At 39.1% G+C, this 18,953-nt stretch overlaps 1 protein-coding gene, 1 non-coding gene and 1 pseudogene across 4 annotated transcripts in view; all 3 read left to right on the forward strand.

Moving 5' to 3' along the window:
* TSEN2 (tRNA splicing endonuclease subunit 2) overlaps window positions 1–17,865 on the forward strand; it is a 36,605-nt gene extending 18,740 nt beyond the window's left edge. For 2 of the 3 annotated variants that reach the window (XM_016162719.2, XM_036219326.1), the window contains exons 6-12: window positions 417–494; window positions 6,359–6,409; window positions 8,607–8,745; window positions 12,985–13,021; window positions 13,518–13,629; window positions 14,753–14,842; window positions 15,833–17,865. In XM_016162719.2, the coding sequence (XP_016018205.2) occupies window positions 417–494; window positions 6,359–6,409; window positions 8,607–8,745; window positions 12,985–13,021; window positions 13,518–13,629; window positions 14,753–14,842; window positions 15,833–15,892 (567 nt within the window). In that variant the 3' untranslated portion in view covers window positions 15,893–17,865. The other variant, XM_036219327.1, reaches the window with a different exon arrangement.
* Window positions 4,461–4,579, forward strand: LOC118602539 (annotated as a pseudogene).
* Window positions 17,866–18,093: 228 nt separating the features above from the next.
* LOC118602363 lies at window positions 18,094–18,237 on the forward strand. The gene has a single exon (XR_004950701.1). It is a non-coding gene; the product is annotated as a small nucleolar RNA SNORA79 (small nucleolar RNA).
* The last annotated feature ends 716 nt before the right edge of the window (window positions 18,238–18,953 follow it).

An 18,953-nucleotide genomic window follows, 5' to 3' on the forward strand; every position in this document is an offset into this window, starting at 1 on the left:
TAGTTAAAAAGTAAAAATAATCTAGTGGTTAAATAGTATGTGAAACTCCCACTTGAAGAAATGTTATCTAGCTTTTCAGATGAGGTTTATGAAGTCTCATTAAGAACCTAGGCACATGCTTGTAAGGTACATACAGTTGGGTGAGAAAAAAAGCCCATGAAATCTACCAACAAAATGACCACAACCATGGGAAAAATTTATGAAGGCAGAAAGAAAGGAAATAAATCAAAATGTTAATAGTAAAAAACTAAAACTTTATTGTCCACATAGTTAATAAAAAATTATTTTTTAACAGTATGAATTGAACAAATGTAAATCTGAGAAATTTATAGGAAAACTGCATTTTAAAATGTGAACTATGTAACACGTAGTGCTTCCATTTGTTCTGTATGTTTCTTTTATTTCTTTCTCTTCAGTTGGTGCAAAAAGGGAGACTAACATGCAGAAGAAATCCATATAGGATCTTTGAGTATTTGCAACTTAGCCTGGAAGAGGTATGTTTTCAGCATGTTCTCTTAACTGTTGGTCTCTGGGCCGGGGCGACACTGTATAGATGAGTCTACCTCAAAATGCACTTCTGTGTGTGATTCAGTAACCAAGAATTCAGTAACTGAATATCGCAATTTGGTATTGACATCACCCTAGGCAGTTTCCAAAGTAGGCCTGCCTAGATTTCACTCTTTAGCCTTCATTCTATCAATTCTAAGATGTGTGGGATGGGTGTGGGGGGTGGGTGGGGTGGCATGGGGGCCTTTCCTATATCATTCCACAGAGGTTTCAATGGGTTTGTCTAAACACTTCTTTTCACCTCAAGGTTTCAGATTGGCCAAATATTATGTTACTAATTTTCCCAGGTTCTAAAAAAAATGTAGTTTATTGAGATATAATTCACATACCATATAATTACCCGTTTAAAGTGTACAGTTCAGTGATTTTTAGTGTGTTTGTGGAATTTCACCAGTTTTTAATAAGCTATATTGCATACTTCCTGTCATGTAATGAGTCACTGCTAATTACCTAAATGGACTCTAGGTATTTCCTTCTGCAGAGCAGAATTACTAATGCATGTTCTCATTATTCAAAGCAGGGGTCCCCAGCCCCTGTGCCACAGACCAGTACTGGTCCATGGCCTGTTAGGAACCAGGCCACACAGCAGGAGGTGAACGGCAGGCAAGTGAGCAAAGCTTCATCTGTGTTTGCAGCCGCTCCCCAGCGCTAGCATCACCACCTCAGCTCCACCTCAGATCATCACACATTAGATTCTCATAGGGGCACAGGACCTGGTACCAAAAAGTTTGGGGACCACTGAATAACTGCATTCTCAAATGTTGGCTTAAAAAGTGACTTTCTAACAACTGCATCATTTTTCCTCTCATTTGGAGTTTCTCTGTCTTGTGTTCATGTGACTTTCAGCTCTACCTTTTTTGCTTATGTTTATACTATACACAGAAATGTCCTTTCTGCCCTTCAAGACAGCATCCCTTCCTCAGTGTCATGTCCATATCCAAAGGAGTGCTCTTCCCTATTTTGGATAGCCTCTGTAGTGTCTAGTACAGATCCTGGTGTATATGTAGGTCTCAGGTGTGCTTCTTGAATGCATCTACGTTGGTAATTTTATAGATGTGTCATCAGAGAAGTAATTGTGTCTCTACATCCTCTTGATCTCCTGATCTGTGCTTTTTGTAGTTAGGCCAACAGTACAAAGAACAAACTTTCAGAGCAGGACAGATGTTTCGAATTATTTACTTCGTCTCATTTTGCAAATGAGATAGCTTAGTCTGCTGTAGAGTACAGTAGCCACTAGCCGCATATGGCTATTTAATTAGAATTGAATAAAAATCAAAATTTTGTTTCTCAGTTGTGCCAGCTACATTTCAAACACTCAACAGCCCCATGTGGCTAGTGGCTACTCTCTTGGACAGTACATGTGTAGAACATTCCCATCATCACAGGAAGTTCTGTTCACAGCACTGTGGATACCCATTCCTTAAGTGCTTGAGCCTCAACTTCTCTGTAAAATGAGGGTTATATAACACCTTGTTCATAAGATGTTCTGGAAACTAAATGTAATATACAGGGCCTAGTGTATAGTAAATGCTTAGTAAGTGTTAGTGCCTGCTATTCGGTCATTGTCATCATTATTAAGTTACTTGTAAGAGCTATTTAGTAGCTGACTGGAACTCTTTCTCAATTAGTGCTTTGCAGACATATTCACTGGGTATTTACTATGTGCCAGGCACTGGGTTAAGTACTAACAATACAGAAATAAATAGAATATGACTCTGGTCCTAAAGATAGCACAGAAATAATTATAGTTCAGTGTGAAAAGCACAATGTGGTATATGAATTGTGCCAGTGTTGCTCCTCTTGTATCCTTATACCCAATGCCTGACATCTATTAGGTGTTTAATAATTATTTGTTAAATGGATATGTACAAGGTATGGAATTTACATAGAATTTGATGGAGTCCAAAGGGACACAAGCTAACTGGATAGAATTTACAGAGTAAATGATATCTATGGATGTTAAAGAATAAGTAGGGGATTGCCAGATAGACAGGACAGCATGGGCTCTTTCATACAGCTCAGTCCTGGAAGTGGCAGCACAGGAGGGCTAGATCATGGAGGGCATATCTCTGAGTAGGGGTCTGACCTGGGCCTGGTGCACCAGGGCACTGCAGATGGTTGATGTGGAGGAGCAACAGGGACTAGAGCTGGCTTCAGTATGAGCATGGACTGTCAGCCTCTCAGCTCTGGGAGATGACAGCAGTAGGCCTGAAAAGAATATCAGGTGTCAGAAACTAGCAGGTACAGCCTCACTGTTCCAGGTGGGTGACCAGTCGATGCTTTTTAATGACAAGTAAAAAAAAAAATGCTACTGTCTCTGCCTCCTCCCAGACACTCCCTGAAGAAAGGCAAGAGTAGTGAGATAACAGGTGAGGTTGCTCTGCACTCTTGGAAGCTGCGTGGCTCCTGAGAACATTCCAGAGACATGTTGCGGAAGTTCTCAAGGAGCATGCAGTTAAACCTGGCTCTGCTTCTCAGTTCTGTTTGGCCGATTTCCTTTGAATGATTCACCCATGTTTGGCACACCGCTTCTACAGTTTAATGTGTTTCCATAAGTGTCTGTCAGGAACATGGGCAGTCCTCCTGTTGTGATTCAAAGCAGTTCTTTTTAAGGATTGAGAATGGTGATACCATAGTTAACTTAAAAATCTACTTCTTAGAGATTCATTACTGACAACTGTTTTTCTGTTATAATGATGTGGGCCCTAACTAGATTTTGTGATACAATGTTAAAATCATCATTAAAACTCATCCCTCCATCTTATTAGTACTATCAAAGCAAAAACTTACTAATGAGATCTCAAAGGACATAATTACCAACCTCTACAGACCTCCCCAGTCTGCTGATGATTTAATTTTAAATAAAATCAGCTCAATTAAATTAAGCTCCCCTCCATCTCGAATAAGTGTCTTAAGAGCCTTTTTCCATAGCTTCATAAAAGCTATTTGAGGCCAATAAAAATGAGGCATTTGTTTCATCAGTTCTTAGAGAAATGTATGTTTGCTGATAATGGAAAGTTTCTGAAGAACTTAAATTGTAACAGATACCAGGAAGAAATCTCTTGCTAGGCAAAAGATGAACCTTTCTAGGCTACAAAATCTAAATTGTTTTAATAAAGGGAAGGAAATTAAATGAATTGAGCATAGCTTTTTAAATCTTTAAGACACACTGCTGGTAGAAATGTAAGTTGATACAACCAGTATGCAAAACAGCATGGAGGTTCCTCAAAAAAACAAAGAAAAGAATTACCATGTGACCCAGCAATCCTTATTCCAGGTATTTTCCAAAAAACTTGAAAATATTTATCCACAAAGATATGTGCACCCTGATGTTCATAGCAACATTGTTCACAGTGGCCAACACAGGAAAATAACCGAAGTGCCCATCAGTAGATAATTGGATAAAGAAAATGTGGTACATGTATACAATGGGATATTACTTAGGCACAAGAAAAGATGAAATACTGCCATTTGCAACAACATGCATGGATCTTGAGATTATCATGCTAAATGAAATAAGTCAGACAGAAAAAGTTGAGAACCATATGATTTCACTCATCCGTGGGATATAAAACTAAAAGCAACAAACATGAAAAACAGAGACTCATAGACACAGACAGTGAATTAATTAGTGGTTACGAGGGGGAAGCCGGGGACAGGGAGGTAGGTAGGTGTAAAGGGGGTCAAATATTTGGCGGCGGAAGGAAATTTAACTTTGGGTGGTGAACACACAATGCAATATACATATGACATATTATTGCATTTGAAACCTATTTGATTTTATTAATGTCATCCCAATAATTTTAATTTTTTAAAAAAATTCAATGCTAACAGTAAAAAAAATCTTTATGACATTTAACCTTATTAAATCTTCAACCAAGAAGGCATTATCAGTCTTTGGCCATGCCACCCTGTACATGCCTGATCCCGTCTGATCTCGGAAGCTAAGCAGGGTCAGGCCTGGTTAGTACTTGGATGGAATATCACCCAGGAATACCAGGTGCTGTAGGCGTTAAAAAAAGAAAAGGCATTATTATCCCCATTTTATAGATGAGGTAGGAGAATTTAAGTGAGATTTCCAAGGCTCTAGTTATTAATGAAAATTCCGTCTCAGAGTTCATTCTTCCTCTTATTCCATTCTGAACCAAGAAGTGAGAGAATAAAAGAATAAATAGGACTTGGCTGTTTGGGGAACCAACTTTGTCCTTTTTATTGCACCTTTTGGCCACTGTCTATGTCCATCTGAGAAAGAAATGGTATTCTGTGTTAGTAAGTAGTGGGCCATGAGAAGATAAAAGGTTAAATTAAGATTGTAGGACGCCCGGGAAATCACCAGTAGCTGAAAGGAGAAATAGGACATAGTGTCTACACTGAGGAGAAAAGAGCCGAAAGACCCGGGCCTGCAGACCTGCTCTACGTGGCAAGATCCAGGGACCTATTTCTTATTCTTTCAGCATAGGCATTGAACTCCCACAGTATGCTAGACCATTTTCTAAGCCAAGGGAACAACAAACAGAGTTTCTGCTCTCACAGAGCCTGCATTCTATTTGGAGAGACACCTATAAGAAGGATATTTTCAGACAAATAAATGCTCTGAAGAAGACAATCATAATGAGGGTTACTTAAACTGGGTGGTTGGGGAAAACCTCTCTGAGAAATGACCTTTACATTTGGGGCAGATTATGCCAGGTGTGGGAATCATGATTACAGAAACAAAAGCAGGAATGAGCTTAGTGTGTTCAGGGGGCAAAAGTGAAGCCATGACAGCTGGAGAGAGTGGTGATCAGACATGGAGGGGCTGCAGGTGGTGGAAAGCAAGAGTGCAGTAAAGCCCTCTGGAGGGTTTTGGTCATGGAAGCCACATGATTTTCACATGTTTAGAAGATGACTCTGGCTGCTGTGGAGAAAGGACTGTGAGGGGCTAAGAGCAAAGAAGCCTTTGCAGAAGTCCAGGCAGGAAGTGGTGGCTGAACCAGGGTCACTGAGATCAGTAGGTAACCACCTGCACTCTCAGGGAAGCTCTAAATGTGGTTCTGGGTAAAACTAAAGTAGTAGTTCTCAAACCACTTACTCTTAAAAATTATCGAGGATCCCAAGGCACATTTTATATGTATGATATCTGTCAATGTTTACCAAGTCACATCCTTGGTTAAATTTATTCCTATGTATTTTGTTCTCTTTGATACACTTGTAAATGGGATTGTGTTTTTAATTTCTCTTTCTAGTAGTCATTATTAATTAGTGTATAGAAACTCAACAGATTTTTATGTATTTTATATCTTACAAATTAACTGATATTAGTTTTAAGTTTTGTGATGGAGTCTTTAGGTTTTCTATATATCATAACCAGTCATCTGCAAATAGCGACAATTTTACCTTTTCTTTCCCAATTTAGATGCCTTTTTTTCCCTTGCCTAATTACTCTAGCTAGAACTTTCAGAGTAGGTGTTAATTTTTACTGATTTTAAACCAGTTTGTGACATTCATATTTTCTTAGATTTTTTTTTTTAATCTTTGAAAATTGTGTGAACTGTTTCTGTTAAAAATATGCGACCAAGGTAAGCAAGGTCGGGCGTGGTTAGTACTTTGATGGGAGACCACCTAGGAATACCAGGTGCTGTAGGCGTTAAAAAATATATTATACACACACACGCACACACACATACATGTGACCATTTTGATGACGATTCGAGGGCATTCATTTGTATTTGAGGCAAAGAGAAATCAATCTGTAAAATAATTTCTTAAGACTGTGGAATAGTTGAGCATTTTCTGCTTGTTCTGTTTTTAGGCCTTCTTCCTGGTCTATGCCCTGGGATGTCTAAGTATTTACTATAAGAAGGTAAGATGTTTTATTTAGTTATAATCCACTTTAAATTTTTCCTGATGTTAAGAGCAGGTTATAGTAATTTCCATATTGCTTCAATACAAATTTATCTACTTTTACTAAGTAAAATAAGGAATTGAATTTTTCTCTAAGTTTCAGCTTTGGGTCCTGAATTGGGACTGTTCAGGCAAAAGCCACTTTTGACTATTTTAATTGGAATTTCATTCCCAGAAGGTAGGAAAAGAGCAATATCTTACATAATGATCAGGAAGTCTATGTCAGAAGGGCACTAACAATTAACAAAAATAAAAGCCACCAGTATTTAGCACTTCTTCAGTAAAGGGTATGTGTTAGGTGCTTTACATTCAATACTTATAATCCTTACCTCCATCTGGTAAGAATTTTATAGATAAGGTAACCGAGTCTCAGAGAAAATAAATAACTCACCCAAGGTCACACAGCTAGTCTGGTTAGAATTAGTATTTGAACCTATACTTAGGATAGCTCCAAAGCCCATGATTTTATGTAGCAGCCAGCTGCCCTTAGAAGAATGGTGGTTCCATAAGAAGTTGATACCATTGCTTGCCTTCTAGTAGAGGAACTGGAGGGCTGGGAACAATGTTGGGAGGGAGATGACACTGTATACGTTTTGTACTTTTTGAATTTTGAACCATGTGAATGTAATAACACCTATTCAAAATAATTCAAATGAAATTAAAATTAAAAAGAGAAATGTAAGTAGCACAGTAACTTGACCAGAGAAAGCATATTTTATTCTGTTCTTGAAAGTACACAGTTTTATCATTCATCAAATTTTAATTATATAAATCTTTTTCGCAAGTATTCCAGTGGTTTGGAAACAGGTGTCTGACTAATGGGTGACTCATTTTCCCAGATAGTGGCCATTTTTAGCCCACCTTCCCTCCTCTCCTGGGCCTTAGCTGAAATTTGTCAGAGCGTCCTAGATGCTACATAGAATCCTCCACATCTGAAACATGGTGGGCTATCCATATTGGAAGTTCAGCCTTCTCTACAAGACTGTTGCTTCTTAGGGGAGGGGTTGAGTGTTTCCTCACAGTGAGATTTGAAGGCTACACATATATGGAGTTTTCACCTTAGGAATAACTGCCACCACCACCCCGCCCCACTCTCGCCAAAAAAACAAACAAACAAAAAAAAACAACCACAACTCCACCTCTTATTTATGGTATTAAAATCTTTATTTGAGCCAACTGAGCAAATCTTATCAGGTGACTGAGCCCTAAACCAACTGAAGAATTGATCATTTTACTAAGTACTTAAATAAAATGAAAAACTCTACAAACTTCACTAGTTTTTGTTGTTGTATTTTTTGTATTGATACATCAGAATGTTCTCTGATGTATCAATACAAAAACCATTCTCAGGCTCTTCAAGTTCTACATTAGAAAGCAAAATTTTCTTATAAACAATTGGATTATTAATTTGTGCCACCAGTTCTGTAGTTTCAGAGACTAAATGGAACATTTTTTTTTAAGCTTTTATAAAATTACTTGTGCCTTTTTGGAACATGGACTGACATGTAGTAGCTATCTTCAGGGTCTGTGAGATGTTTGGCACATGCTTCGCTTGTGGACTTGTTACTCTAGAGCACCCCAGCACGCACTCCTTCTTCTGCCTGCCAGGTTCTTCCCCAGACACCACCACCACCTCCTCCAGGACTCTCCACCAGCCCCTGTCTCTTGGCCACTTCCTTCCCATCTCCAATGTTACCGCCTCAGGACAGCCTCTCCTGAGTTTGTAGAGCAGTGCTGTCCACTCTGTAATGAAAGCCTCAGATGGGAGCCATGTTTATAATTTAAAATTTTCTGATAGTCACATTATAAAGTTTTTTAAAAACTCAAGTGAAATTAATTTATAATATGTTGCATAATTTATTTAACTCAACATATCGAAAACTATTGAGGTAGCTTCCATTTTTTTTTTTCCTATTAAGCCTTTGAAATTCCACATGTATTTTACAATTGGAACACATTTCAGTTCAGGCATGTGGCTGGTGGCCGCCACGTTGGACAGCACAGGTCTGGATCTTCTAGTTAAATCCCTCTTGTGGGTATACCATGTTTGTTTTATTCATTGCTTCAGCTTCACACTTATAGACATTGATTACTGGCTGAATCATGAATGAGTATACACATTATAATGCCTTTTTTTTTTTTTTCAATAACTTTAGGAACCTTTAACAATTGTGAAACTCTGGAAAGTTTTCACCATAGTTCAGCCCACATTCAGGACTACATACATGGCATACCATTACTTCCGAAGCAAGGGCTGGGTGCCCAAAGCAGGACTTAAGTATGGAACAGATCTACGTAAGTAATTCTTGGCTTGGTAGGTGTCAGAACCAGAGTTTGCATCAGATCCCAGGGTGGAAAAGCAAAGTGGTTATATGTGCTGTTGCTGATCTTTTCTAAGAAATGTCTTCCTTTTGGCTTAGATAAGAATATTGGATGTTTGGACTGGAATAGAGGGTATGTTCAGAAAGAATGAAAAAGCAATCTAGGAGAAAAGCCTGGAGTGAAAGCTTGCAGCCCTAAGTCAGGCTTTTCCTTTCATCTACTCTGTGATCCTCGGAAAGAGTTCTGCAGCAGCCAACCCCACCTGTCATAAGCCATGCAGCAGTTCCTTTGTTCTGGGCCTCAGTTGCCTCAGATGGCAAATGAGAATAATCATCTAATTGTAATCATAATCATAGCGATCATGTATTGAGCATTTACTACATGCTGAGTATTTTACAACCATTATCTCATTTAATCCTTACAGCAGTTCTATGTGATGGATACTTACTACACTCATTTTTCTAATAGGGAGTCTGCAGTTTTGGGAGAATGGCTCCTTTGCCTTGATGGAGCCGTTTACATTCTGGTGGAGGAGACAAACAAGCAAACACATATGTAATGTAATTTTAGGAATTGATAAGTACCATAAGAAAAATAGAGCAGAATAAAAGGATAAAGAGTAAAAGAAGTTAGTAAACGCAGTCAAGAAAGCACTCTGAAAGGAAGTGACCACAGTGAGAGATCAGGTCACTTGAGAATCGGGGGAAGAGCACCTTAGGCACAAAGGCCCTGAGATAGAAACAAGCTCATCAGGTCGCAAAAAGATAGTGTATCTACAACTTAGAGATCCACAGAGAGAGTGACATGAGGTGATTGATGCCTGAGCATTGGGCCAGACCCAGGTGGTGTAGGACCTGGCAGAGACTTTGGATGTTTTTCTGCTGAGTGGACATCTTGGGAGATTTTGAGCAAGGGGTTGATTTAAATTTAATGACTTAATTTAACAGGACCCTCTGTCTGCTCTCTTACTAATATACTGCAGAAGGGCAAAAATGGAAGCAGAGAGACTAGTTAGGAAAACTGAGCTTGACCAGCCCCAAAGACAAAATGAATGTAAGATCTGTGGGTAAGAGAGGAATCAGGGATAATGCCTAGATATTTGGCTTAATGTTTTGGGCATATTAAGTCCAGTGGCGATACTGTGAAGACAGGCAGTTCTGAAGCATGGAGAGCTTTGAGCTAGAAATTTGGACTTGTCATTATATACCTGGCACTTAAAGCCATGGGCCTGGGTGAGTGAACATAATCAGCACCAGTGTCACTTCTTCAATAAGTTCTCAAAGCTCATGTTCCTCATCTGCCAAGTGATGGTGCTGCTTCCTGGATGCTTTTCAGAATCTTTAGGTTCAAACTAAAATTTTAAGATACATGAGAGGCTGTCTAAGAAGTCATAGCCCTTAAAGTCTTTTGAGCTGTCACATACTTGTTCTGTGTGTTTTTTGAGACTTTTTAAATGCTGCAAAATTGAGTGTGCTTAATCTAGACTCATAGAATGGTCTTAGGGGGCACCTGCACCCCTGAAATTTTATTCAAAATATTGCGTTTATAGATTGGTGCATTTTTCTGGATCAAGAGTCCATAGGTTTCATTAAATTCTCAAAGGGGGTCAGCAATCCAAAATAAAGGTTAAGGGTCACCCATCCCTCTTAAGATAAATGGCTTCTTTTGTTTCTTTCATGCCTCGATTTTCTGTACAGGTATCCTAACACAGAGTTACCACATGAAAGATCAGGATTAGCTTGAGATTGGTTTGCTAGGCTTCCAGATAATTTTGTTAGCCACAGGTCACATTATTTAAATAAGTGAGTGATGTGCCTGTTTCATTTTTCTTCATTGGCTTTGGCTTTCTGCTCCCTTCTCCTTTTCATGCTCCTGTAAGAATAGCCACTCAGCGTAAATGCTTGGCAAGTCTTCTCCAACTTTCTCATTGTGTGAGTGAAATTTAATTAGAATTTTCCAGTGGATAAGGCCACAGCGATACATTAAGATGTGGCATGGGGTGATGGAAAGAGTGCTCTTTGGTTTCACAGCCGGCCCCACTTACGACCTCAGGCAAGGTTCTTCATCTCTTTGAGCTTCTGTTTGCTCATCATATGACATGGATAACAACTTTATAAAATAACATTCTTTATTTTTTAAAAAAGTGCATTACAGGGCAGCAGAGCCTTTTTTGAGTACCTTATATCATATATTTTCAATACTCAAGCCATATTTGTGGATGATTTAATAGAATTTTCCTAATTTAAAAATAAACTGCCTTATTAGGATGGAAGGATAGACTTTTTTTAAAAAGAAAAGGAAACTAAATCAACTGCTATTTCCCAACTCTCTGGAGGCCTTTGTTACAGCTGGGGCATATCATGTACTTCAAGCCTCTTGTATAATTAATGTGAGACCAAGTCTCTAGCCCAGGAGCAAATGAAGGATGTCTTCACAGTTCCTGCTTTAGCAAGAGTTCACGATCAGTGCTAGCCCAGGATGAGAGGATCAGCTTTCTAAACTTTACCTCTTCTCCAGGTATAGCTGCACAGTGCCACTGATTTTTAACAATACTATTTTAGTTTTGAAGGCTGGTGACCTAATCACGCATACCTTAGAACTGCCAACACGGGTTAAACCCAGGACATTCTCTTAACAGTTATTTCTGCTTACAGAGCTAATGACTCATGACAAAGGGCTGTTATGAAATCCACATCTTATCAGGGAAACTCTTCCTTGAATAAATCTTGTCAATCAATTTTCATTCCAGGAGCAGTATTTGGAACAAGTGATATGGATCTCAAATCAAGTGCAGCTGCTGAGCTAGTTCAGCTTGATCTCCCACTGGTGAAACCCAGACTAGAAACCAGGGAGAACCTTTCCTTACATCCCCCACCCAAAAGCTACCATGGCTGCTGGCTCTTTTGGTGACCAGGCTCTTTGCTTTAGTGCTTTTCTTCTCTTGTCTTATTTAATCTTAATACTCCTAGGAGTATAGTGTTTGCCCCCCTGCCACAGACTGTGTGCTTCCAGAGGGTTCCCTGTACAGTTCTAGGGTCCGCATGGCAGAGTCTCTGGCCCCAGGCTCCTTTTCCAGGTGGCAACTCTTGACCTCCACAGATTGCGTTACAGACGTCCCCTATGATTTGAGATTTCTCTTTCCTCGGTTTCAGTTACCCACGGTCAATGGCAATCTGAAAATATGGAAAATTCCAGAAATAATTCATAAGTTTTAAATTGTGTGTTGCTCTGAGTAGAATGATGAAATTTCTCACAGTCCCTCTCTGTCCCACCCAGCATGTGAATCATCCCTTTTTCCCATGCTGCATACAACCCCCACCCTCTAGTCACTCAGTAGCAGTCTTGGTTATCAGATTGACTGTCACAGTATTACAGTGCTTGTGTTCAAGTAACCCTTATTTTACTTAACAATAACCCCAAAGCCACTCATAACTTTTATTACAGTACAGTTTTATTATTAGTTATTGTTGTTGATCTTAATATAGGTGTGTGTGTGTGTGTATAAGAAAAAACATAACATACCTATATATATAGATATAGATAGATAGAAAACATACATAGACATATATGGGATTTGGTACTATCTGTGGTTTCAGGCATCTACTGGAGGTCTAGGAAAATATCCCCCATGGATAAGGGGAAACTACTGTAGTAGGACAGACTGATCTCTGAGTAGTGTGTATGGTTATGTGATCCCCCCCCCACCCCCCACCCCCACTTGACTTTGAATGTCTTAAAAATAAGCATGAGTCTTATTCACTTCTGGTGGCAACACCTAAGTCAGTACCTAGCTAGATTAACTTAGACACTTTAAATTACACTAATTTGATACAAACAACAAAATGGTGCTCTACATTATACAAACTGTATACTCTTATTACACTTTCACACTCTCACTCCAGAGAGTATAAGATGAAGCAAGACCATCATAAGAAGCAAGACAAGAATTGCTTGTGCTGGACTTTGGAATTCATTTGTGGAATGAAAGAAGGATGAGGATGTTAGGGTCTTGGCAACAGGTTTGCTTTACTAATTGCATTTTGTTTCAGAGGCAAAAAACAGTTTGAGTTTTTAAAATAGACTACAGGGCATACTGCACATTACCCATATAGAGATAATTGGGTGTTTATGTCCTTCTGGAGAAGAAAAAGCTTAAGTAATAAAAATAAGATTTTGATTTGAGGTGATTATACGTTTTCTTTTTCTTTGCAGTGCTATATCGAAAAGGCCCTCCATTTTACCACGCAAGGTTTGGAGTGATTTGTAAATAAGTTAATGGCTTAAGGGACCATGATGAAATTTCTGGCTTCCACTTTAATTTTTCATTGCCACAGAAACAGTCATGTTCTGTTGGCCTAATAGAGATTGATACTCTTATGTGCCGTATACACTAACATTGTTATACTATATATAAAATAATAAATAGGTTATGACATTGAATTAATCTTTGTGGTAATTGTTCCTTTTAATATCACTAAATATTAGTATCTAAACAGTACAGTGTTTATGTTGGGAGAAATATTTCTGTTCTTTTCCCGTACATGTGGAAATCAGCCTAAATGTTTGTAACATAAAATGTGAGTTTTTCATTAATATTTTCTCAGTAGCAGTCTAGGGGAATTTAGGATAAGATGATTTACTTTTTATTTTTTATGTATCTTCATTCTTGGTAGGAGAAACAATATTTTTTTAAAACAGACTGATTTCATGCTTTTTATTTCTAAAACACCCTTTGTGTTTTTCAGTTACTCTGTCATTATTGAGTTAGTCGATGACCATTTTGAGGGCTCTCTTAGAAGACCTTTCAATTGGAAGTCGCTGGCTGCCTTGAGCAGAGTTTCAGTGAATGTTTCCAAGGTAACAACATCAGCTCTTCATGTGTCACTTAAGTGGTTGGAATTTTTTTTTTTTTTCCATATTTAATAGAAACAGAAAGTCATTTGTAGAAACTTCAAAATGTTCCTGCCAGTGAAGTCCTGGAAGATTGGACTGGAACCTGTCTTCCCTCATGTCCCCTCCTACCATTCCTGGCTCTAAGCTCCAGGAATTGAGCTTTGACGTTTCCCATCAGTGGGCATTGCCTTTCTTCCCAGGGGCGCCATTGGTACGCGCAGCCAGCACATGCTCAAATGCACTCACACATTCACAAGAGTCCAAACATTGACACATTTCTTTTTAAAGTTTACAGATCTCTTAGGAATGGAATTAACTGCTGAACACTTTACATGTTGTTTTTTTGTTTGTTTGTTTTGTTTTTTACCACCTGTTTACTATTCTCATGCTAAGAGTGAGGAATTGAAGGGTCAGAGATGTTTAGTGAGAAACCTATGGTCTTGAAGTTCATATACAATACTGGGCTTTAAACCTAGAGCTACTTGAGTTGCTGGCTGTGTTCTACTGTATCCTGCTGCTCTTGAGATAGAAGGGAAATTTCATCTTACACCAAGGCCATTACTGATGAAAACTGTGCATTCTCTGTTGTCAGTAATTTGCTAACTGAAAATAAATGTAGGCCCCCTCCAACTCTGTCTCACTGCTGCTGGAGGTGTGGAAGCTGAGGCGAGAAGGGACAAAGGGGCCAGGTGACAGCTGTCTTAAGTGTAGGTTAACTTGCTTAAGCTCCAGCCTATAAAATGTAGCTTTGTCTTATAGAAATAGGGAGTCTATGCAGTTCCTAGTATTATTGTGCCCACTTTTTGGGATTCATAGCATATATTTAATTTTTCAAATGCTATATTTATCACAGCATATCTACTTTATTTGCATTTTTTTGCCATGTCAATGATGACTTAATGGCAAGTCCTTAGTCTAGAATGTGAACCCAGTTACGATGTTCCCAAGAGGAAACTGAAGTGCTTTGTGATGTTTCCAGGAGCACACGGGTGAGAGGGAATGGAAACGACCTGCATGTCCTGCTGACGCACTCGAATTTGTACTATTGTTTTGTGGGAGATAGAGACTGATTTTCATTTATCAATAGGAACTTATGCTGTGCTATTTGATTAAACCCTCTACCATGACTGACAAAGAAATGGAGTCACCAGAATGTATGAAAAGAATTAAAGTTCAGGTGGGTAAACTAAGAGATGATTTATGTCATCCTAAAGATTCCATCCATTGTATTGTGTCCTTTCGAACAGGTGCTCCTAAGAAATGAAACCCATCTTGCCTTGGTAACAGAAAACCCTCTCAAGTCTTTTCCCGCTAACCCCATTCTTACTCCCCCTTAATTCCTGCTGCTTCTTTACCTGCCATATGATCTGGTTTCTGTCCTTTAAATCAGCTGAAACTGTTCTGCCAGACAACCTGAGACCTCCCAGCCAGGCCAGGACCTCGCCTCAGTCTCATTCCCAGAGACTAGAAGTGGTGCTGTTGACTTGCTCTCTCCTGAAACCTCTCGCCTTGCTTCTGGGGTTCTGTGTTACACTGAGTCTCTTTCTGTCTTCCTGGTGGGTTTTTCTCTGCCAGGGCTACCAAGTTCATTGTCCAGTCACCCAGCGTTTATTAATACTCCATCCCATCCCTTGCCCTGTCTGACTCCTCCTCCACATCAGCATCTCATTGTTTTTCTTCCATCTCTAACATTGCACCCTTCCTTCCTGTTTGCACCGCCCCAGCACACTGCAGACCTGCTCCAGGGCCCCAGCACCTCTTCTCCCTTTATGTCATGCTCATCCCCACTAGGTTAACGTTTCATGACATGCCAATCTAGATCCACTCCTCCTCCCTCAGAGCTGACCTAGATGTATCAGTGCCATCATAGATTTGGTTCTGATATTAAATACAAGCTTTTGCCCTGGTGCTCCTAATCCTGAAAAGTCCTAGTAGAGGCAAGTTTAGCTTTTAAATTCTTTGCATAAATATGATAGACACTATTTGCATGTAAGGTTTGTATTGCTGCATGCACATTTTCTCCAAATGTTTGGTTAAAATGAATGGGAACAGGTATCCTCATTATGTAGACAGCTTTTTGTGCAGTGTAGCTACAATATCACATGCCTAGCATGTTGTTATTTCTGTTCTTAAAATTCAGTCACCTTTTTGTTTTGATTGGTTACAGGAGGTGATTCTAAGCCGCTGGGTTTCTTCACGAGAGAGGAGTGACCAAGATGAACTTTAACAATTCAGCCTCAGATTTCTGATTTCACCAGCAAATACTTATTGAGTCTCCTATGATAAACCAAGTTCAGGGCGAGGTAAAGAGTCCTTTTATTGTAATTGTCCATTAATTTAAAAGTTTTAAATGACATGGTGTTCCCAACACTGGAAAACTTAGTGTTTTGAAACATAAAATTATATAAGGGAGAAAAAGAGCCCTACGCTGAGGCTTCAGATTCTGGCCTTGAATCAGTCACTGTCTCTGACTGACCCTGAGCTCCTTGCCTCTGGGCCTCAGTCTGTGTCCTCATCCATTCAGTGAGGAAGCTGGACTAGATGAGCCCCAAGAGAACTCTCTCAGCAGCAGAGAAATTCTGTTCTCAGATTTTACCAGAGAATGATAATAGCTTACATTTATGTGGTACTCTACAGTTTCCAAAGTGCTTTTGTACACAGCGCTCTCTTGTTCCCCATATCCAGTCTGTTCCTGAAAGAGTGGTGGAGAGCAGATTTGGGGATTGTAGGGCTTTACGGTCCATTATTTTAAATAAAAAAAAAAATAATATGTCTCAGCTTGTCTAAGAGCTTCATCCAATTTCTCAAACACATAAAGATCCATTTAATATTTAACGAGGATTTCTGTAGCATTTAAAACATCAATTACCTAATTATTTGTCAGTGAAGTCATTGGTGGGCATATTTGTTTAGAATACACAACAATGTTATACAATATTAGGTAAAAATCACATCTTACCTCAGTGTACTTGTTATAAAATAAAAATAGGCAGTGAAATAATGTATGAAGATAAATAATGAGTTCGATTAATATTTGGTAAAACACAATAAACAAAGCCTCTTTTAAATTGGTTCTATCCCAATGAAGAGTTGCCTGAGGGGTGGCATTTGGAGGCAGTGGGGAAATGGACAGAGGGCATGGGAAGTTGGGGGCAGACGAGCAAGTGGCAGCCAGTGTAGGCATGAGGAAACCGGTGTCTGGGATTCTTCCACTGTCCAAATTCAAGACACTGGTGGACAGTCTTCTCCTTGGCACTGAATATTCCAGAAGTAGATGGTTAAGAACCATCTTTGGAAGCTGAGATGAAAAAACCAACATGGCCTCTTGTTTGCATTCCCTTGATGCTTGATCTTAGTGTTCCTGACAGCCTAAGATTCTGCTTGTAGTTGTGTTTTAAAGCGGTGCTTCTGTTCACGTCACGATCCTCCTCTCGCAACAAAATCATTATGTCTGCATGCCCTACGTTTTCAAGATTTGTCATCCAAATAATGGAGCTCCCCTTCCTCCCCTGCATCAGACCAATAATGACCATCAATTTGAAAGAGCTTCTTAGTATATTCTTTACTCTTCATTTGTGATGCTAATAGTTCTTCAACATTTTTACTGTCCACTTTGTTGGACAGTAAAAAGGCTCCTTAGCAAAATGGAAGATTTCACTTTGAATCATCACTTTCTCAAAATCTTGAATGTTGGCAAAAAATTTCAGGAGGCATTTCTTCTCTATTTCATTCTTCATTTGTGATGGCACATCTTTGCAAACCTAATCAGTGCATCAAATGCCTTTATGGTAAACACTCTTCTGTGAGTCCTTTATCAAAGTACGGTCATCCTGTCAGCTAATATGCTTTGAAGGTGGTAGTGACTCTTTGGTGTAAAGGCTACAGTAAAGATGTAGAGAAGACAAAAGATCACATGGATATTTGTAACCAAAAGCTCCAGAAGGATGTCCAAAGCATCCTCTTTAGCCAAGACTCATACGAAGGATTTTTCTTTTTATACATAAGATTTGAACAGCACAAAACAGGCCATGCATTCCTCAGTGTTACACATGGGCCCTGGAGGTTCTGGAGTAATACACCAGCAAAGGTTTTGGTTTATATCACACTCACCAGTTTCCAACTAAAAGCAATATTAGCTTATCTTCGAAAGCACTGAGTCCTAGCACTTCTTACTTTTTGAAATACATGTACCAGATGGCATTTGTTTTCAAAAAGAAACAAACAAACAAAAAAAACCTCAGGTTTATCAAGATTGGAAATTTACTCTTCAATAAAAACCCCCTTAGGAGATTTTACAGTTCACTGGGGGAGATGCCACAGCCTCGCTGAGAACAGAAATTGCTTCACCCACACCCTTCAAAGCATCAGGCTTACATGGTTCTAAAATCTCTCAACCCTCCCGGATTTGCTTTAAAACCGAAATCCTTTTGATGACTGTTCCTCCTGTTGCCTTTAGGCCTGGCACTAGGATTTTAGGTCATCATAAATTAAAATTTGATTTTCTTCACACAGAGAATATTAGGATAATGGGATTATCTGGTTATTCTCTGAAATTTGCAGAATCAGACACTTTTCTAACACTAAAAAAAAAAAAATAAAAATAAAACCGAAATCCTTCACCAAATCCTCTTTCCTCCATCACTTTCCAGCTCTCCCGAGGTGTTCAAAGCTGTCTACTGTACCAGCTTGTATTTGGTGGCATCGTACTGGCCATACAGGAATTTCACTAGCCTTATAAAAACAGCGTGCCATACTCAAGAACACTGAAGTTTTGTGAAACCAATATGTTTCACAAGTTATATTTTGTCAACCCAATGCAAAAAAAAAACCAGAAACCTGCTTGGCCAAGATTATAGCTTTTATATGATCACCTTTCTCAATGCACTATCATTTTTTTCTCTAATATAGGGAAATTTCCTAGGCCTCTAAAACTCATCTACTTTTTTCCACTTCAATAGGAGACATTTTTACTTAGTATAGTCAAGGAAATGATGTGCTATTACAATACACATCTAAACGCAGACATCAGGCAGTCAGCTAAAACAGAAGCACATGCTGTGTCTTCTTTCTGGGCCAGACACAACTTGAATGATTTCACTGCAGACTCTTACGTACTATTTTTTATTTGAATAACCAATATGGGGGACCATTTTTTGCCAATCATTACAGCAAATATTCAGATACTGAGAGCTGAGATGAGGCAGACACCTTTGTTCTTGCTCATACTGCAAAGCCCTTTATGATTAGGTGGTGGGACTCTCCACAAGAGGAAGGTTTGAGACTCAGTG

The sequence above is a fragment of the Rousettus aegyptiacus genome, unplaced genomic scaffold (genome assembly GCF_014176215.1).
Source record: "Rousettus aegyptiacus isolate mRouAeg1 unplaced genomic scaffold, mRouAeg1.p scaffold_m13_p_4, whole genome shotgun sequence".
NCBI classification, from domain to species: Eukaryota; Metazoa; Chordata; class Mammalia; order Chiroptera; family Pteropodidae; genus Rousettus; species Rousettus aegyptiacus.